This window comes from Zootermopsis nevadensis, unplaced genomic scaffold (assembly GCF_977971745.1).
Source record: "Zootermopsis nevadensis isolate Lab colony 2312 unplaced genomic scaffold, Znev_1.0 Znev_ptg000030l, whole genome shotgun sequence".
Taxonomy (NCBI): domain Eukaryota; kingdom Metazoa; phylum Arthropoda; class Insecta; order Blattodea; family Termopsidae; genus Zootermopsis; species Zootermopsis nevadensis.
This window is the reverse complement of record NW_028259162.1, coordinates 17333038-17355950: the sequence shown is the minus strand read 5'-3', so window position 1 is coordinate 17355950 and position 22913 is coordinate 17333038. Positions and strand designations below refer to the sequence as shown.

Genomic DNA, 22913 nt, shown 5'->3' with positions numbered 1-22913 from the left:
TTTTGGAAAAGTGCACCACCCATAACAGTAGAAGAGTTAATTAGCCAAGATTAAATTGTGAAAGCATAGCCACCTTGCTGTAACATTGTAAAGTTGAATGTGAAAACCAAAAGCAAGATCAGCGTGTCAAAGGAAGCAGTGCAAAAGAATAACCACAGCTTCTGTCAGCCACTCTGTCTTGTGTCAACATTCACAGACATACGATTAATTTTATTTGTCTGAAATTAATGTAACAATGTCCAGGAAATTAAACGTTCCACTTCCCTCAACTTCGATACAACATAACCTTATTTACAATAAATCTAAAAATAATTTTAGAAGATAATTAGCAATGCAGAGTTATATTTGCAATATAAATAATATCATCTTGATCTGACATGTATATAGTATGTAATGTTACCTCAAAAAAATTCATCTTCCTTATAACTTTAATAAATTAAATTTTACATTCACACTAAAAACATCAAATAAAGTGATAAAAAGAGATACCCATGCCTCTGTTTAGGTACCATGATATAAAAAATCACAGTCAAGTGTTTTGAAATTGAAATTTCTAGTTTAATTTTTCTGTTTTCATCTGGTTTTAGCATGAAGTACATGTAATAAACACATAAGAGGAGGTGTTGTTTAGCTATCCACTAGATTCATCTACATAACTACTCAACAAATTTCTATAAAATTTGGTACCACTATTAACCCCATGTTATAGCTACAAGACCCATTTTTAGTGGCAGGCTAGAAAAATATGAAATTAGATAGTTATGTACAAAGCATCATGGCTTATTAGAACCTTTTAATTCATTGTGCAAGCTTATAGATCAGCAGTGTTATATGTTATTTATGTATATTGTGAAATGTCATCACCTCTCCGTGGTTTGTATCGGATTGTAACATATTCGTCTGCAAAAAAGAATGGATTTGTAAATATTATTTAAATACTTGTAATAATCATGATTGAACAGCACAAGGACACAGACATTGTGGAACATTGTACTAAATTAGACTAACACAATTTCACAAGTATTACATTGAATGAACTCTACTGAAAATATTTAAAACAATGTATATTAATTATTACACTATGAATAAAAATTGCATTCAGTATTTAATAAATTGTAAAATAAGTCAACTTAATATTATCGGAAACTGTTATATAAAAAACACTGTTATCAGTAGTAATCCTTTTATGTCATAAACTGTGTTTGCAGTTGGCAGTCTATTGCGTATTTCTTCAATCTGTAGTCTACAGTTTAAATTTTCCAAAATAATATAGGCATTTCTTATTTCCCTATCTATACTACATTCCCATGCTATAACAACCTTCTAGATTTATTTACTCTCAGAAAGCCACACAATGTACTTTTTATTGCATAATTTCCTCAATATCTCAAAAATTTTCTTTATTTGAAATCATGTACTTTTGTTAATACCTTAAAAATTCTTTGTAAATGATATTCATTTCATAATTTTGTATTGAACCTTTACTCTAATGTGCAGTGTAGAAAACATACTATAAAATATAAATATAACTGTTCTAGCAAACATAAAGAATTCTGGAAAACTATTTTTCTTTTGTTCTGAAAAATCCAACAGAAAACAATTACAAAAAAATTAATGCATAAGACATAATTATAAAGGTAAGCAGGGTAAGATCCCTAGCCAGATTGGTCGAGGGGGAGAGGTACAGGTACCCTGGTCCTCCAGGTTGGGGGTTGGTCGCAAGGCTAACAACCTTGCACCGTAAAAAGGAAGATGTTTCGAAACCTCGATCAAAGCCTCGGACAGACGGACCTAACAGAGGACCGAATGGAAGAGGAGAATTGAGGAGGCCATGGACCGAACACGTACCGGAGAGCCATAGAAGAAGAATAAGAAGCAGGGTAGGATACTGAATTGATTACTAAATTTCTATAACTGGGTGAGCAGTAGTCACAGACTATTAACATATTTTTTTCACTCGTAGAGGAAAGTAAAATATATTTATTCACAATGGTAATTTAGACCTATAACATAATATTTTAAAAGTTACAATTGAAATCCTGTTCTGTAATAGATTAAATTAAACTCTGAGAAAAGTAATTATAAAGTACGAGTTTGTAAAAACATGTTTTTCGTAGACTGCAAAACAACAGAATGGCAGTTGCATAAAGTTTGTATTTAGTTTTGGATTTGCAGCTGGTAACTTATGTGCCACAGCAGCTACTACAAAAAAAAACTGATGCCAAACAAAAATATAATCTTCACCTTCAATTTTCGATGGAACATAGACCCACACAACTCAAAAAAGTCATTAAGATTAATTCAAGGTTTTCTTCAAATTAGACACATATAATGGCGGTGTCTTTGTAAACAATGGAAGGTACACAAAAGGCTCATATGGAGATTATAAATGATTGGAATTATGCACCAGCCGTACGCTTACACACTTCCAGTTTCAAACTTCGAAAATTCTAAGAGTTTGACATTTGTTGTATGGATTGTACCAATGGGTTTAAAGAGCTGATAACCATAAATACTGAATAATTTGAATAAAAGCATGTGTTCTTCCCATTTTCAAAATATGGTATAATCCCAAAATAGTTTTAAACATTTTTTTACAGTTAAATTCAATGCGGAATATGTACGTATGACATTTCTCAAAACAGGTCCCTAAAATAAAAGTAAAATGTGTAAAAAAAATGTCAATTACAATGAAACTTACCATCTTTTCCAGTTCTATGTAGTGAATCATACATTCGTTTGTACCATTTTGCTTGGTTTGCATCTTTCACCTCCTGAAATATATACAATAATGGTAATCAGTTGCAGATATGCCTCTGAGAAAATTAATTCTTGTATTATCAGTATTATGGACCTAACAAAAGGACTGAATGGAAGAGGAGAATTGAGGAGGCCATGGACCTAATACGGACCCAAGAGCCATAGAAGAAGACGATTATCAGTATTTCGTCAGCTAAAGCTGCAAATGTAATTTGATTGTAGGAAATAGATGTTTACATTACACACAAGAGAGAAAGGCAATGAAAATAATTCTTAAGCCATTTTCTTAGTAAGAATAAATTCCTGATTAACTTATTTCATATACACTAAAAACTGGATGTAATGCTAGAGAATTTAATTCATGGTTGGAACAGCATTGAATATTCCAGCAACATGTTTTGAAAAAAAATAATTAATTTGAGAGAGACATGTTGTGATGATGGAAAATAAGTTCAAGTATTACACGTTGTGACTGTCAATACTCCTGAATCAGATTTTCACAGAAATTAAGAAGGAAATTTAATCTTTATCAGCTATGAGTCACATTTCACACACAGTTCAGTTGCCCGTGGAGGTACGGAGGTTTACGTCCAATCCATTTCTTGTTTCTTTTGTACATTTTTATATAATGACACTGTAAGTGTTAGGTTAGATTGTTGTAGAGTCAAACAACAAGATAATCAATGAATAACGAATTTGAAAGGACATGGAAGGAAGTGAGCGTGGCTTAACTTACAACACTACGTTGATATTTGCCTGGACTGACAGGAAAGTTAATTTTATTTTTTTATTGAACAATACTTGACTTCAGTTGGATCAGAAAAAAACCTTGTAGATTACTTACTATCTGAGTTCCATTCTGGTTTGCATGAAAAAAGGCAAAGAAGCAGTAAGCAACCACGAGATGTTAATACAAAGACAATAACAGTATTTTGGGGAAGAAACATCAAATTTCTACAAAAACAGAAGCTAAAATACAGAAATTTGAAGTCTGCCTTCAAGTCTGCTAAAATCTTGGCTACAAAGTTGATCACAGACATGGCGAAAAACTCACAGATCGTAGCACGATAGGAATTCCTTCTTTTGTCATCGGCCCAATGCCTTCAAACTTTCTCGGTCCCAGCTCTACAATCTTCTTCCGCTGATCAGTTTCTCCTTTGCTTTCATATTCCTTCTTTACTGTATATACTGTGGAAAAAATACCAACATGTAGCACACGTAGGTTTCATTTATACTATCAGATACTTTAAATATTCTAAAAGCCAAGGCTTAGTAAATATGATAGCATATTAGTAGTAATTAACAATATTTATTAGATAAACTTTGTTTTAATATTTCTCATTTTTAAAATTGATGTTATTATGTTGGCAGCAACTTTCCATAATTACAGAATGATTGTTTATGTGAAATGATATAACTCAGTAGATCAATATTTAACTTATACAATCCTAAACGTATTATGGATCATCTTTACAGTTTACCACACTAAAAAAAGGTCCTTACAACTTAAATGCAGACTTACAGATCTCATTCTGCGATATATATGACTTATCCTCTTCTTTCGAGTTCATCTTATGATCTAAATATAACGCTCCACGTGGAAGTTGCCCCTCTGAAAACAAGAGACCTTCATTATGATAGAAGTTCACTTATAGTTATCACAAATAAGGCTGTTATTAGCTCTGAAGGTTAAACAATGAAATATCAGACAATATATGATTATGAATTGTGAATATAAATAAGTTAATACAGGGACAAAGTTGATATAAAAACGATACAAAGTGACCGGCCTGGAAGGACTCTCTGAAACGATTGGATTGCATAACTGGCTGACTCTGTCGTGTCTTCCTTGTGCTATAGATAGTTATTTGGTACATCTGCCTATATCACAATTTATAATCATTCTAACACGTAATTCTGCACACGAATGTAATTTAATAACTAAATATTCAATCGGGCCGCAAAACTTTCCTAAAACAGACTTCTTCCATGTCCTTTCTGATCCATTATGCATCAACATTCTACCATTTGATACTATAAAATAATTCGTGGAGTTCAATCATTAAATAAATTAATTTTACCCCAAATGAAATCAGAAAACAATGAGACACTGTAAAATAACACTGGAAATGCACTTAATGGACAGTATCAATCTAAAGCTTTCTGATAAAAGTGCATTAGCACTATTATAATAATTTGACGAGACATCTTTTTACTACTTTAAAGCTGAAATTTAAATTTAAATTTCTCAATTTTTAAAAATAAAATATCCTACCAGCATAGCATCATTAATGGATACCGTTTTCAAATGAAGTAATTAAATGAATAAAAATTTTCTTGGATATTATCCATCGTCTAGTAAATAAGAGTCCCATCTCCGAAATGTCGTTTTACGTTTTATATTTACTAGACGATGGATAATATCCAAGAAAATTTTTATTCAATTGACTCTTCACCATCGTCAAGAAGTTTTAGATCTGAAGTAATTAAAGTTGAATGTTTTGAAAAGTTAGGTTAACTTTGTTGCCACACACACACACACCTCTAGCTTTCTGCAGGAGTGTGATGGTTGGGTTCTGCGCCCTTGGAAGCTTGTTGCTACTGGGGCCGCCAGCAGCGAGGGCAGAAAGACCGGATGCAGGCGCACTCTGACTCTGCACCAGTCGTCTGTCCAATGTCGAAGCGATTGTGGAAGAGGCCACCGACTTGTCACTGGTTGGTGACTGAACTGTTGACCCAAAGCTGAGAGTGCTGTCGTCCCGGGACTGCTGATGTTGCCAGGGTGGAAACACTGATGACAAAGACGTTGTCGATGTTGGCTCCTGTGCAACTGACGATGTAGTTACTCCAGGCTGGATGTCCTGAAGCAATAAATGAGGTTGGAAGACCGCCATCTTCAGACTCACCGCCGTGAAAACCTCAAATCCTACTCAATAAATGAGCTAGAATAATTACTGATTGTATCAGTTGAGTTGCTACAGGTTACAAATAGTTTGAAGGTTTGAGGTTAGAGTTAGAGTCAGCTACCACGATGGAGAGTTTCTGTTGTTTTCTTTAGCGTCTGCAAATAAAATTCCGGACAGCATCTTGAGATATTCCATTACCACTTCCTACCACAACGTCCCTAAGTCACAGTCTGCACTTACACTTCCATTAGACGCTTTATCACTTATGCAGCTGAAAAATGTTTTTAAACAAGCTAAGTCACGAATGGCATTCAGTCAATTACACTTATGTACAAGATCCCCCAAAAAGTTGTATACACTCATTCATGAATGAGATAAACACAATTTAATAAACTAAATTATATACGTCAGCATTGGCACTTAGTAAATTAGCGAATCTAATGAAAGTGTTTCCCCACTTAATGGTACCTGCACCTTGTCTTGGTGGTGGGGCTTGAGTACCTCAGTGACCCCAAGAGCTACTGGTAGGGCCTCCCTAGCCAGATTGGTCGAATGGGGAGAGGTCAGACTAAGACAGGTACCCTGGTCCTCCAGGTTGGGGGTTGGTCGCAAGGCTAACAACCTTGCACAGTAAAAAGGAAGATGTTTCGAAACCTCAATCAAAGCCTCGGACAGACGGACCTAACAGAGGACTGAATGGAAGGGGAGAATTGAGGAGGCCATGGACCGAATATGTACCGGAGAGCCACAGAAGAAGAAGAATTAAACTGTTTAAAATAACCACCGTTAGGATCCCCTTCTAAACACAACACACAGAAATCGATTAACAATGAAGATGACTGTCTTCTGGGTTGTTGGACCGTGTAGTCTGATAGAAGCTTGCCAACGTTTCAGAGGTCCTGAAACGTCGGTATACTACCAGACCACACGGCGTTACAACCCAGAAGACAGTCATCTTCAGACTCACCGCCGTGAAAACCTCAAATCCTACATATATCCATAAAAAAACATCTTTTACAGACATTCTGCAAAGAATATATTTAAGAAATAAATGCACAGCCTCAGTTACACTAAAATATATACGAGGTGCGATCGAAAGGTTTCCAGACTGCGCGTATAAAAACCCGTACACTTATCTCAGGTATTAAATTCATCCATCACCCTCGAAGTACTTCCCCTGGGAGTGAACACAACGATCCCAGCGCCGCTGCCAAGCCTGGAAGCATCCCTGGAAATCTTTCTTTGTCAGCCTGTCAAGCACCATCTGCGATTCTGCCTGAATCTCTTCTATCGACTCAAATCTCCTTCCCTTTAGCTGAATTTTCATCTTTGGCAAGAGGAAGAAGTCACACGGAGCTTAGAAAGGAAGTTGGGGTCGGTTCTTGCAAGATCTTTGAGCTCCTGACAAACGAGAAGTCGATTCTGCTTCTGGTCCTCAGACAGGATGCGTCGCATGTGGAGTTCTTCCTTTAGAATCAGCTGACAGGTCCCATAGCCTATCCCAACAATGTCGCACAAGTCGTTGATGATACGACGTCAATCTTCGTGAATGGCCTGTCGAATCTTCGTAACATTTTCGGGCGTTGTGCTCGAAGATGGTCGTCCAGAACGCTCGTCATCATCGACAGAGGTTCGGCCATTTTTAAAACGTGAATGCCACACAAAAGTTTGTGCACGATCCATTGCGGACTCCCCAAATGCTTGCTTTAGCATTTCATAGGTTTCCGTAGCCGTTTTGGCAAGTCTTTGGCAAAAGTTGATTTGTTCATGAAAATCCGTCATTCCGAAATCGCAGGAGGGTCGGTGTAATGCACTACCAAAACGCCCGTAACTAAGAAACAAATGCTAATTCGATGATGCCGACTGGCACACTGATTCACTATGAATGTAGGCCGCACCGCCTAGCGGCAGAAGCTCGTACTACATCCGGTTCGCCCTCTATTGACACAGTCTTGAAACTTTCCGATCGCACCTCGTAGGGTATTTCACGCAAAAATTCGACATAATTAAATCTCCCCTCAACCCCACTAACAGCACCGAAATTCGAAGAAATTCAATTAATTTATTAAATAAAAATAAAAATTCCTCTATTTGGGTGCCGACTGAATAGCCCAAAAGCCAATTAGAAAGCAAACACGAGTTAATAAATGAAAAGAAGTCGAAACAGGCGAAGAAAACACTTAAAATAATACGTAGCTGTCGTGTTTGTAATAAAACTTTTATATTATGTTCTTCCAGTGTCGGAGGTCTAGCAGCCCACGGCCTAACCGCAGCATTAACCTCTGATTAAGCCTGTGTTTAAGAATATATATTAATTGTCATAAATAATAATAATATTAAAACATTTGAAGAAAATACCAGACTTAATAATCACATCAGCGTGTTGGACGTTTCAATTGTAACACAGAGGTTAAGAATGAGTAGGAGCTATACCTCTCTCCCTCCAAGCGCCTACATGGCCCGTAATGTGGTGGCTTTGGCTTTAAGTTATTTTAGACATAGTGATGTTTTTATTCCAGTTTTATTGTGACTGTTTTGTCGGTGCGCGTTTAGGGTAGTCTCCAATGGCAAAACTTCTACACCAAATTTCGTCTTATTCCGTCCAATGGTTTTCGAGTTGAATCACGCGGACAGACACGACCAACCCATAAGCCGTTCCTACAATTCACTTCGCCCATATTAGCGGATTTTGTGGTATTTCATTCGAAATATTACATAAATAACATGATAAAACCTGTAAACTTCAGAGGGTATGTTCACGGAGGTTAACGCTGATAGAATCTGATGTTAATCAGATTTTACACTTAAGCTACAACTCACTAGACCTCCATTTATTCTTGTCTGGGACAACCTGATTTCTACTCAGAGTAGAAAATACGTAATACATGAGTTTATCACCAACATCGCAACACATAAGCATGGGATTAGATTTTCATAATACATTTCCAAAGTGTCGGGGTACTGCACACTGTAAACACGACATCCAGAGCATTATTCCCAGGGCTAAAAGACCTCAACAATATGAACAGCAAATGAGTCACCCCTCTTAATAATTCAAGGGATGACGCCTTCCCATGTTGTGTGTTCCTATAAACACGTCAGTATTTCGTTACCTTTTCGATCTATGAAAACTGCTCAGATTATGTAGCGTCTACTGAGAAATGAATTACAATTCGTGAAGGATCTCAGGAGGAAATAGTCGTGGCCTATTTATCAGCACTTGTCCGACGATACCGAGGAACAAGAGCCACGGTGGTCTAGTGGTTAGAACGCTGGCCTTGTAATCCTGGGATCTCGGGTTCGATTCCCGGCGGTGCCCGAATTTATAACTTGTGTTGGGCAAGGCCGTGGTCTAGGCAACACGGAGTTTTCCTCCGAGGCTTCCCCGGTTTCTCCGTGGCATCCCAACAATTACTCCATTCACACACAGAAGAAGGCAATGGCAAACCACTTCTGGATCATCTGCCAAGAACGTATATGAACAGGTCCCAGTCCGAGAAAAGGATGGAAGGACCCTGTTCATATGGACCTGTCGTCAGACAGAACACTAAATAATAACCGAGGAACCCCAGAAAACTTTTCAAAACGGGATATCCGATCCCCAGGATAATATTCGAACCGGAAGACTACAGAATAAAAGACAGCAGAGTTTTCCCACTGCATTGCGATGTCTACTAGGAATTATGAAGTACAACAAAGAAAATATCTGAAAACGAGTAACCCTGTGTTTTTTTGTTTTTTTTTAGGTTGGAGTTCATTAATGCCCAGTTGCAAACTCACGTCAGAGGTGGCACTCCTGTTCTTCCTTGGCAGTGTTGGAGACTGGAAGCTGATTGGCCGAAACTCCTTCCGCTCTGTGGTAGGACTGGCGCCGGCACTCTTAGGGGTCCAAACCACTGGGGGCGCATCGTCCCCCTCCGTCCTCTTATCCTGATTATTCTTAGCGTCAGAGTCTTCGGTTATGCCGCTAGATGGCTTTAGAGATGGCGACCAAACTCCTGTTCAACAGTTAAAGAGTCCGCGTGTTAATTTGACCAACAAAATAGAATGTGTCTAATTTAAGCAGTAACATACAAGAAAATGTCTGTTTTCAATGCTTGTTGACACTGGAATACACATACAAGAACGTTCTAAATGAGATCCAAACCACAGAGATGAAGACGACTGCGACAAGTTTTGAAGCAAACCGTAAGGTAAAGATTCATAAAAGCGTATGGAAAACTGAAGACAAATCTCCTTGCGTAGAATTTGAGGTTTCACGGCGGTGATTTTGAAGATTTCTGTCTTCTGGGTTGTTGCGCCGTGTAGTCTGGTAGAAGTTTACCAACGTTTCAGGGGTCCTTGCTGCCTCTATCATCAGAGCGATGCATCACCCTGATGATGGGGGTAGCAAGGACCTTCTACCAGACTACACGGCGCAACAACCCAGAAGACAGAAATCTTCAAATCTCCATCTTAACACATGGATGGTGAACAGAGATTTACTGGCACAGTTACCACGTTTTAAGTTTCATTTAAAAGATTTGTTCTGCAGTCGTACGACAACCTACGAAGACGTCTTCTTTGTGTATCGACTTAGCGATGATTGATTTCTGGTTTATTTAACGAAGCTTTGTCAACTGCTTCGGCTATGTAACATGAAATAATGGGACGATTAATGAATGAATTAGAAAAGATGTGGAAGAAAGCGGGCGTGGAATAATAAAATAAAAATTTGTTTGGAGCGTCTGACAAAAACCACCAAAACCTTAAATGAGGACATGTGTCTCCGGGCTCAGATTTGAACCCAGGGCCTTGCGAGAATACAGACAAAATGCTCGACAATGGTGTTCGATGTATTGGTATAAAAGGAAGAAATAATTATAAAAAGTAATTTTCACCTTAAAATGTTTGGGTTAAGCATCTACTTACTACAGAATGTATATGTTTTGAAGACACCCGAATGTTTTTGAACCAGAATGTCAGACATTCTCTACATAACCAATTCGGATGGAGCCGAAATTCTTGACATACAGTACTTCTGTTTTGGAATAAATTTTTAAGGGTCGGCTTAAATATTCTATGTTACGTTACTGTCCCAGTGCCCATACAAAATTCAATAAGAGAGATGAAATAAAAAAGAGAGACACGAGAAGCACTTCCGTGTACTCCACACAGCAGCCAGCGCACAGGTAAGACAATTACGACCACGTGACTGAATAGTTCATGATTTCACTTTCGTACTAGCTGATAATAATTTAGTAGTCAGAAAATTTACCTTTACGTAGCGCGAAAAAGATTTACCACCTTCAAAATTAAAGTCCACAGACCTACCGAACGTCGCTGATAAGTGGCCGGCCACCTATTTCGTATTTGGGAGACCCCGGGTTCAAGTCTCAGCCCAGAGACCGAAATTTTAACCCCAATCTTCCCGAATACAAAAATGTTATCCAGTCCCTCAAGACAAATTCGAGACAGTAACTTAAATCAGGCCACAACCACTTCCTTCCATAGGGTCTATCGATTCCACTTTATTACGATTCCACTTAATTAATCATCCTTTCGTTCTACTCAGAACTATATAAGCTACTGACCGTAGTTAAATCAACCATAAATAAATAAAATATTCAAGCCCGTTATTACACCCTGTCGTTTTATATATGACACTTCATGACACAAAAATATATACAAAATTATACCGAACGTGAATTACGTTTCAAAATTTTGTTGCACCCATAATCCTGGAGGCACCAAAATAAGTCACGAAGCCCATCAAGCTAGACTGTTGATGTCCTATACACTAAGACCCAGTTGAATACCACGTGACTGTAACAGGGGCTCGTGGTACGGCAGTTGGCAGTCCTGCTTCCTCGTATTTGGAATCGGAAACTGCACCAGGAGGTAGTCCATCCTGATTGGGGACTTCAGAGAGATTATTTCGTTCCTGCAGGAATATTCTTAGACTACACCTCAAAACAGGCCACGACAGCTTCGTTCTATACCCTCTACCTTCCCCGGTTTCTCCGTGGCATCCCAACAATTACTCCATTCACACACAGAAGAAGGCAATGGCAAACCACTTCTGGATCATCTGCCAAGAACGTATATGAACAGGTCCCAGTCCGAGAAAAGGATGGAAGGATCCTGTTCATATGGACCTGTCGTCAGACAGAACACTAAATAAATAATAATAAATAAATGTACCACGAATGACGTTAAAATAACGACCTAGCAGAGTTATTTCGTGATTACGGCAAATAAAGTTCTTACGTTGGAGACAAAGATTCATATAAAGTATCCGATAGAGGTTCTATTTACGAACCCTTCGGTTCACGTGTAACGTCAGCAGACAGCCGTTCCCCTTAAACTGAGACGTTAAGGCAGATAAACACTTGCATTTCCACTATATATTATTTGTTTTATAATTCTGTCTGAAAAGGGATAATTTCTGAAACTCTAAAACCTCTGAAAGATGTAATTCCGAAGCAAATGTGTAATAAAATGGAGGATGATCCCCATGTTTTAAAACTCCATTGTAATCGGATCGTCACAGTCTCGCGAGATCTCGGTTCTGACGGAGTTGGCACAGAGCCAAGTTTTGTAATTCGCTTTTTGGGAGTAACTGGTTCTAAATGCGGCCGGCGATCCAAAACCCAACAAAGGTTTTACATGCTGTTCCTCAGTTCCTACAGACAAATTTCTGGGACAGTAACTTAATCCTTTGAAGCACGAAGTCAATGCACATAATATTTAAAAATAAATACATATATTTATTTAACAGTCTATACACAAACTTATTTAAAATAATGTTGTTAAAATATTATAACATTTACAGTATAAAGTATATTATGTTATATTTATGGCGCTCCTTTATCGTAGTACGACATTACATTATTCAGCGCTTTTATTTTTGTTTTTGGACGACATGTTTCGATGTTTTATGACATCATCTTCAGGTTTATCAATCTATATTATTTTAAAAACTATTATACATTTTGATGCATTGCATTTATTGATCTTTTAGTATGTTTGTAGAATTTTCCGTCTTCATAATGATCTGGTGTCTGTATTCAGACGTTCATTATCTGTGGAATTAATTTCCAAGTGTTATTATGCAAATGAGTATGGAATTGACATAGGAAATAAATAAATATTAATATGATTGTAAATATAAAATATAATGAAAAACATACCAAGTTGTATTTGTGACGTATTTGTGTATAGACTGTAAAATAAATATATGTATTTGATTCAACACAAACATGACGCACTTAAGATACAAATTTAAAAATAAGTTCCACATAAAGAAACAAGCAAATACAATGCAACTCCTTTACAAACATCTGATTAATACTATGTGGGGAAATAAATGATATTTATTTTCAGAATGTCAAGAAAATCAAAAATGCTACAACCGTTTCTCCTCACGTTCCCTCGTATTCATTAATGACAGTAATTTTATGATATTTAATACGACGTTGCGATGTGACAGCTGATACAGCTGCGCTCCAAAACAACCTAACAACCACTCGAGTCTTGGCCTCCTCCCATGAGGAAGGTTTCTGTGTCTTTGAAGTGTGCATTAATGAGTAGTGAGTGACCAGCTCACTGACTCTGCACAATTTCTACTCAATCCTGATTTGTCTGCCAAAGCCATCTAGTAGTGAATCAGGAGAGACTTGGGTCGAGAAATGGCCGCTGAATTTTGCTTACGAAACATCTCGTATCATGCACGTAAGGTTCTTTTACGTGCCGTAAATCTACGACATGGGACCGCCGGCATTACTTCCCCTCCGAAGGAAGTTGTACTACGGATTTTTATAATAACCACTCGGACTAGGCTATTTTAGGATATTTAGGGTGCCATTTAGTTCTTAGCAGCGTATATGCAAAGAACCGTTATAAAATTGGAGATGCAACATAGCTCTGGCATTAGTGATTGACTATCGACCGGACGACTGGTTTTCGAACCCCGACAGGGGCAATGGATTTTTCCTTTAGTCTCTGCGGCCAGACAGACTCTGGGGTGCACCCAGCCTCCTATTCAATGGGCACCGGGCTCATTTCCCCGGGCTAAAGCGCGGTCGAGGCGTGACGCTGACCATTCCCCCATCTAGAGGCGAGGTTAAGAATGAGTAGAAGCTATACCTCCTCTCCCCCCAAGCGCCTACATGGCGTATAGTAGAACATCTTTGCTTTTACTTGTAATACGAGGTGCGATCGGAAAGTTTCCAGACTGCGCCTATAAAAACCCGTACACTTATCTCAGGTATTAAATTCATCCATCACCCTCGAAGTAGTTCCCCTGGGAGTGAACACAACAATCCCAGCGCCGCTGCCAAGCCTGGAAGCATCCCTGGAAATCTTTCTTTGTCAGCCTGTCAAGCACCATCTGCGATTCTGCCTGAATCTCTTCTATCGTCTCAAATCTCCTTCCCTTTAGATGAATTTTCATCTTTGGGAAGAGGAAGAAGTCACACGGAGCTTAGAAAGGAAGTTGGTGTCGGTTCTTGCAAGATCTTTGAGCTCCTGACAAACGAGAAGTCGATTCTGCTTCTGGTCCTCAGACAGGAGCCTTGGCACAAACTTGGCTGCGATGCGTCGCATGTGGAGTTCTTCCTTTAGAATCAGCTGACAGGTCCCATAGCCTATCCCAACAATGTCGCACAAGTCGTTGATGGTATGACGTCGATCTTCGAGAATGGCCTGCCGAATCTTCGTAACATTTTCGGGCGTTGTGCTCGAAGATGGTCGTCCAGAACGCTCGTCATCATCGACAGAGGTTCGGCTATTTTTAAAACGTGAATGCCACACAAAAGTTTGTGCACGACCCATTGCGGACTCCCCAAATGCTTGCTTTTGCATTTCATAGGTTTCCGTGGCCGTTTTGGCGAGTCTTTGGCAAATTCCGCCATTCCGAAATCGCAGGAGGGTCGGTGTAATGCACTACCAAAACGCCCGTAACTAAGAAACAAATGCTAATTCGATGATGCCGGCTGGCACACTGAATCACTATGAATGTAGGCCGCACCCCCTAGCGGCAGAAGCTCGTACTACATCCGGTTCGCCCTCTATTGACACAGTCTTGAAACTTTCCGATCGCACCTCGTATGTTACATTCGAGCGTTCTCTTGTGCAGATGGCGTGCATTATTCGACGTCTGTGACGTGAAGATGCACTGTTGGAGTCAACATTACACAAAACTATATTTTTTCATTGTCCCAAATAAGACATATTGTAATTTATAATAAACTAGAGCAGGGCGCTCCTTTCGGAGCTCCTAGGGAGGGTTGGTCAAGTTTGTAAAACGCCACCAACCTTGTGTAAGAAACTAAACTAACCGCCCCGAATTGAGGGTTAAAACAATTGCTTGCTTTTTGAAATCTTAAGTAACACGCTAAATTAACCCCCTTCGGAAGGGTTAGTTTAGTGTCTCATTCAAGTGTTTTAACCCTTGAGTAAGAAACTAAACAACCCCCCGAATGGTGGTTAAAATACTCCGAGGGCGTTGGTTGCGTTTTAAATTCTTGAGTAAGACACTAAACTATCCCCCTTCGGGGTGTTAATTTAGTGTCTTATTCGGAGCACTTTCTCTAATCTGATTTTTTACTTCTTTATGTCGCTGTTCAGAGGCCAACTGTTCTTGGTCAGTCAGCTTCTTACGTCCAACCCCACCCTTTCAAATCTTCGTCTGATTTTTTTCCCTTCTGTTTTTGTTGAATACGTTTTTCTACTTTTATCAATGTAAGTCTTACTTCGCTTTCCTTCATTTGTTAAATAGTCCTGATGTTTTAGTTCTTTACCTCGCTGTTCAGAGGCCAACTGATCTTGGTCAGTCAACTATCTACGTCTAACCCCACACTTGCAAATCTTCGTCTGATTTTTTGTTCTTGTGTTCTTGTTAAATACGTTTTCCTGCGTTTATCAATATAGGTCTCCCTTCGCTTTATTTATTTGTTAAGTACGTCTGATGTTTTAGTTCTTTACATCGCTATTCAGAGGCCAATTTTCTTGGTCAGTCATCTATCTACGTCCAACCCCACCCTTGCAAAAAAGCGTTTGTTTGTTTTTGCTCTTCTGTTCTTGCTGAATAAGATTTTCTACGTTTATCAATGTAAATCTCCCTTCGCTTTTCTTTACTTGTTAAGTAGGTCTGATGTTGTAGTTCTTTACGTCCCTGTTCAGAGACCAACAGTTCTTGTTCAGTCAACTACTTACGTCCAGCCCCACCCCTGCAAATCTTCGTCTTAAAATCGATCAAAAGTCAGTTTAAATAATACTTTCGTAATCGTAATATATCGAATGAGTATCAGTTTACCTTGTAGGAGTTGTTCGAGTTGGTACTTCAAATACCTGATAACTTCTTCTTTCACTTTTCTGATGTTTTAGGCCAACTGTCAGTCAATATTCAAGAATGCGATTTGCTGCTTCTGGAGCAGTGATAATGCAACTGGGTTGATAGATTTTGATTTCTTTGCTGTGAAGCGTTATTTGTTTACTCTGCATTGTTGTATTGAACTCGGCATTGTTGTGTTCCACAACAATGGCGAGTAAAAAAATATCTGTTGACATTGTTGATGACGTAATTTATTGACGACAACGAGGAATCACAAATTTTTATAGTAGATATGTTGCTAAAACATCGAAAACGAATAATGATAAGGTCTTAATAATCAAGTCTTGGGTTTTCTGTGTAGTCTGAGCTACTAACACTGTCATTAAATAAACAACAAATACAAGTGACTCAAGTTTTCCCTATTTCGCTATCAGCGTTGTCGTATATCCGCGGTTTCATCTCGGTATCACGAAAAGCATCAGTATTTCATCCGCGACCATGGCAAAACCTGCCGCTCTGGACCACCGACTTGCGCGCGCAGTTTCACTGATTCACCCCAAAATATTTTCGCCGCGGACTACAAATTAAGGCTTCTCATGATGAAAACTCATAACATCCACGGTCATTTTATGTTTCCCGTTTTACGCGTTTTAGATACACGCGGCGATTCGTATGAACGCAAACTACGCTTATAACGAGAGTTATCTCTATGAATATGGAAATATGTTAATGAATAAAATGGTCATAGTGCAAAATAGAAAGTATTTTATCAAATCGAATTATCTCTTGTTAAACAAACAGCACACGTTGGCTAAGTTTCTTGAACGTCTTTCCATATCTTACAGTCTGAGAGGAATATTGAAAAGTTGGGGACTGGATGAGCAGCTAGTACGAGCTCCTGAAGATGACGACTATGGTTTTATCGCATTTCCCGTTCCTTCCCCAAAATGGCGAAGAAGTAGACGAGTTATCGCTTCAGACGGGGCGAAAGGTCGCTAAGTACGGATGACCGCCCTCCGGTACAAAGAAATTCGAAGAAAGAAAAAACATCTTTATACTCTTCGGTTAGCAGAGTAACTCGCAGGTTTTACGATCCGCTTTGTGGATGGTTTCTGATAGAAGATATTTCCACCACATAACGACTGCCAAACACAAACACAAAGAGGACAATATCAGTTCTACTTTCCTGCGTTAACTCAGGAAGATTCCGTATGCGGAAAAGTTATCTCAAAGGAATACGAGGACTTATGAAGAGCAGTGTATTTAGAACGTGGGGGTGGGAATATTTTAAGAAACGAGTTGCAATGTTGTCTGAAAGAAATCTCGGCGCGGAAAACCACATATTCTCCGAGTGTATCTCGTGACAGTACCTTAAAGTAAACCACGACCACTTCCTCCTACATTTTTCGTGATTCAACAACAATCTACTTTAAAAATTTGTGATTTGTCATCTATCAAAAAATGACGTCATCAAACAATGTTACGTTATATTTGTTTACTCGGCATTGTTGTACCAACACAACAATGCCGAGTAAACAAATGACTTCAGTAAGACACTAAACTAACTAACCCCATTCGGGGGGGTTAGTTTAGTGTCTTACTCAAGATTTTAAAACTTGCGTTTTAAGCACCCATTCGGGGGGGGGGGGTTGCGTTTTAAAAACTTGACCAACCCCCCGAAGGAGGGGTTGGTCAAGTGTTTTAACCCCCATTCGGGGGGTTGGTTTAGTTTCTTACTCAAGATTTTAAAACGCAACCAACCCCCCCAAAGGGGGGTTAAAACACTTGACCAACCCCTCCTTCGGGGGGTTGGTCAAGTTTTTAAAACTTCGCCAACCCCCCGAGGGACTCCGAAAGGAGCGCTCTGCTCTAGTAATAGAAATAATTCATCATTCGTCGTTGACATGTCAACATTTTTTTATCTTTTGTCGGTCACAAGATTCGTTATTTAATTATTATTATTATTATTAATTTATAAATAATCATGTTATTTTTTGCTTTGTTTTAATTATTAATCTGTCTGTTACCTAGGAACTTTATTATTATTATTATATTATTATTGTATTTACTTTATTTTGTTGTGCTGCATCTGTAATAAAAATAATTTAATTGAATTATTATTATTTGTTCGTCTTTCTTATGGGTCAGGAACAAATGAGATCGATGAACATGTTACAAATATTCGTGGAAAACGTCGTTAAATTTCCCGTATCGAATCCCTTTCGGTTTCTGAGTTTCGTGCAACAAAGTGACAACAGTCTAATAAAAGCTGTAGATGAGTCGTGAGGTGAAGCCAGCGGACAAGTGCCAACCAGTGATTCACCCACCCACCTACGAGCCTCAACAACACCTACAACATTTCCTGCACTTGTTTAGACGATTTGGGCGAGAGACGAAGCAAAGGAAGTGGAACGAGATCATCAAATGTGAATGATGGCATTTCAAATGACGCAAAGAATCTTTTTAGACAGAAACAAGGAAGAAACATTACCAGTTCAAAAAGTAGAACAAGGTCACGAGATAAAATAAAATGAGAAATAACATAAGTAGGAACCCCGGGGACATACTTTATGGTAACATCGCCCATGGCCACACGATCCTGAGCCAGTTGAGTCCAACTCTAACTTTCCCAACCTCCTTTCTAGTGGCACCGTTTTGTATTTATTTATTTAACGAATTATTTTTAGTAGCTTTGACAACATAGCGACGAATGAGAGAATAATAGTAAACAATGAATGGGAAAGGGTGTGGAAGGAAGCGGTCCATGGTAATATCCCAAAATTTGATTGGAGGTACTGAGGAAAACCACGAAAAATCCCAGTCAGGATAACCGGTCTCCGAGCCGAGGTTTGAACCCTCGACCTCCCGAATACGAAGCAGGAGTGCTAACCACGACCTACGGTGGTTTAGTACATTTCCATCTCACCATTTCATGTGTCAGTTTTCCAAAAGACTTCCTCATAAAAATTCTGTGTTCATTTTTGTTTCCCCCATAGAAGTTACGTTTCCATTCCTTTATGCCCTGACTACAGTACGTGAAGGAAGTTTCATTCAAAATTCAAAACAAAGCTGGTAACTTCCATTCAATTATCCATTTCATTTATTTAAGGTCTGGCTGAAGTCTTTTATACCATGTTGCTATGTGCTATTTTATTTTTAATTTACCGTGTCATCGCAATAAAGCCGAGATCCTTCAAATATTAACCTCCGATGGGAAGACATCGTAAAGACATTTGTTTCATTTCCGCAATGAAATTTCCACACAAAACGCTTCTCAGCGCCAAATAGCCTGTGGCAAAACGGTTTTAATCACATTTACTGCAAATTTTAGAACCTAAGAGATAAATTACATGCATTCACAGTTGTTTACATCCTCTCGTGAGAAGACTGACTGAAAAATCAAGACGCAGATGGCAGGTTGATAAACTCGATCTAAGTGGAATAGGTTGTGGCGACAATAACTGGTCGGAACTGGTTATTGATATACAGGTAGCCCTCGATTTACGCCGGAATGTGTTCCTGGACGAACCGGCGTAAACGGAATCGGCGTAAATTGAAACTCCTTATAAATAAATGGGAAGTCAATGACACGCGTTCCCAGCATCCAAACATTGACGGGTAATAAAATGGCATTATATTTAAAGCTCTGAAATAACGTAAATAAAATAAAGGGAATTTAAAATATATATTTTATTCACTTACAATCGGAAATTCGTTGGTCCCCGCGATTGATGTGTACAGTCATCTCGGCTGTTATGCGATAGTTGCATTCATGTAAGACGCCGACCTATAGAAAATCGCGTAGTAAAAATAACCCCGGTACCTCCGCAGAGATTAAATTAGTCCTTTAAAAGTTTAAAGCGAAAGGAATGAAATTGCATAAGAGCAAACTCGCATATGCAAAAGTTTACATTTCACAAACAGCTTTTATCGATTCATCGATCTCATTGGAGCAAATTCGCGTTGCAGAGATGACTGTATTTATAATTTTTATTCAAAATCAGCGATGTAAGAATTACGATTTAGAATAAGAATCAGTACGAGATACATTGTAAAACGTTATAAATAATAGTAAAATATATTTTTTTCACTTTTTGATTTTCTGATTTCAAAATCGGCGTTATTCTGAATCGGCGCAAATTGGACCGGCGCAAATCGAGGCAGGCTTTAACAATGACGGAACCGATGCTCGGGGCAGAACATTTCTTGAAAATCAGAATAATTACCGTCTGTTTGGGAAAGAAACTGTTTAACATTCTAACAATTTACTAAGTACTTACATCATTGAAAAAATATTTACCTCAGATGAGATGTAGGGGATAATGGGTAAATGGAGGTCACTTAAGAGAAAAGCTAGATAAATCGAAAAGTATATGCAAAAGTTGATACTTTATATAAACTGACATTTGGTCTGAAGGGTCTACTTCTTAAGTATGTAGTATAAAATATGCTGAACCTAACAAAAATTCTCTAGAAAAATGATAACTGAAGAAGTAGCTTTGACCGGTATTCCCCACTCTTAGGGGTAATAACGGTCACTAATTGAGCTTCAAGATGTCACTGAAGTAAATAAGGTAATGAGTGAATAAAATGTGTTTTCTTAGTAAGTAACACGCATATATCTTAGTTTACAACATGTGTGCACGTCTAAATCATTTGAACGTACAAATTCTAACAGAACGTTAAGATAGAAGTCTTGAATAACCTTAAGTGTGTTAGATCACTGCAGCACAAAACAGACACGTGCAACTACCTCGATAACTGAACCAGAGGCAAATGGCGGAATTCACTGTTGCACTTCACTGAATGGAGCACTAGATGTCAGCACCAGCTGGAAGCTTCTATCTGATACCGTTCGTAAAAAAAGTGCCTGAACGCCATTGCCCCTTCCTCCCCTACATAGAGAAAGATGTAAATTATGAATGCCTTATTCCTGTGATAATTTGCTAGGCGTTTTAGTAAATGATACATTTCGATGTTGTGTCTCATCGAATGAGGAACAAAGTTAAAATTAAAATGAGTGTTTCTACTTGTAACTTAACGAGACTGAGTTTCTCTCTGAAGATTAACTGATGGTCTCTGTCACAACAAGTTTTGTTCCTGGTTTGAGTCAGCCATTCCCTCCTGTCTTTTCCAAAACAAATAAGTAATTAGGAGCAGAACTATACAGATGGGTCGGGGGAGGGGGAAACTGAAAACCAACGGCGCTCTGGATGAACCATCAAGAGCAGATTTTGGACTTTACCTTCCCCCACAAAAGTTTTTTTTGCGGTCTGACCGTCTGTCTGTCAGTGTTCGCCGAGGACTTGGACTGTATCACGTGGCCCTAAGATGATGCGCACGGCACCTTTTCAAAATAAACAGAAATTCATCCTTGGTGTATACGTAAAAGCGGTTTATCTCCAATAAACACCCTCAGGATATTCTGCGTAACTTCTTTGCCGAGTGTAATGGGCCAGTTCACACACTGCAACAGCACACATTACAATAATTCACGAGAACACAAATCGTTGTGCATTTACTTCAAACACTGCTTACTCACCCGCCGGCACGCGGGTTCTGCTTATATTTTTATCTAAGCGTCCGCCTACCAACTCGCACCCCTGAGTACGTAATCTACGTCTACGTACAGTAAGGACCAGAGTACTTGCGAACTCTTGGCGCGGCGGTGAAGAGCAAGGTGATAAATACTGCGCGCGCACCTCCGCGCTTTTTCTACCCGGCCGTTCCGAGCACCGACCAGGCCGTGCCGAGTTCAACTATCCACAGCACTAGGGAGCTCATCTAGCAAGTAATCTGGTTCCTATTAGCCTACTATGTACCTACTGACTTCTACCTGTCCACAAAACCGTATCTGTCAGCCAATTGACTACACTTTCACCGACCGCAAAGTCAAACTTACCTATCTTCTTCCTATTTCTCCAAAATATTAAAAAGGAATGTTGATGCCAAAAGAGAAGATTCCGTACATTAGAAAGAGGATGGGCGCGGAGGAAAAGAATCCCTGCTTTAAAGTTAAGCTTTGTTACACGTCAAGTGTTGTCACGTGTCTTTAGAGAAGGAAAAGGACGCGGGGACTACTGCGCCTGCGTATGTTGTCCAATCCGAGGATTCAGGACTGTTAATTTAAAATCTGCTTATTGGATCCTGCGCTGAGCGCAGATAATTCAACATTTCCCCGCCATTTCAGTGAGATCCACTTGCAGGCCGTCTGGACGCAATGAGTTTGTGTTTAACAGAACACCACGACAAAAGAATATAGTTTATCATGTCTCTACATTAACTACAGCGCTCTTTGAACATTCAGAAAGAACTTTTCTGTGTAGAAAGTGTTGTTAACCAGTTAAGTCTGAAGCTCGAGTCACACAACTTTTCACAAGAAGTTGCAATTGTGAAACTGTCTGTTCTCTTACAGCACGAGAACGGGTATATCGATTTGCACCAAACTTGGCATATTTATTACCTAAGATCAGGAAGATATATCGGGGTCAAAACTCCGGAAAGTGTTCCGAGTTCGAAGAAGAAATTGAAGAAATAACGTTCAGAACCATTAAAAAATTATCCTGGGTTCGATTACCGGTAAAGATATTTTCAGTAGCTCCAATAATAAGCACGCCAGAAAAACGCGTCATTACCAGAATTGTTTATTTCGAAAAGGAGGTTATAGAAACAAATGCCACACTATTGAAAAGTGTCCTGTCTTCGAGTCCTGACGAGGAAGTTTATGTAAATTTGAGAGTGCGAGGACACGATCTCAAACGTCGCACAATAGACTCCGGACGACATAAACTTTCAAAAACAAGAAGATTTCTGTCTTCTGGGTTATTGCGCTGTGTAGTCTGGTCGAATATGATATTCATCGCCCTGATGACGGAGGCAGTATGACCTCTGAAACGTTGGTTAACATCGACCAGACTACACAGCGCAATAAC

The 22913-nt window shown here is 38.9% G+C and overlaps 1 protein-coding gene across 1 annotated transcript in view; it reads right to left on the bottom strand.

The window, feature by feature from the left end:
* LOC110833768 (Cbl-associated protein) overlaps positions 1-22913 on the bottom strand; it is a 230632-nt gene that overhangs the window by 62746 nt on the left and 144973 nt on the right. The window contains exons 8-14 of the mRNA XM_087358416.1: positions 9447-9664; positions 5303-5621; positions 4283-4372; positions 3815-3948; positions 3605-3619; positions 2702-2774; positions 865-900 (exon numbers count right to left, since the gene is read on the bottom strand). Coding sequence (XP_087214542.1) covers positions 865-900; positions 2702-2774; positions 3605-3619; positions 3815-3948; positions 4283-4372; positions 5303-5621; positions 9447-9664 — 885 coding nt within the window. The remainder of the gene's footprint in view (positions 1-864; positions 901-2701; positions 2775-3604; positions 3620-3814; positions 3949-4282; positions 4373-5302; positions 5622-9446; positions 9665-22913) is intronic.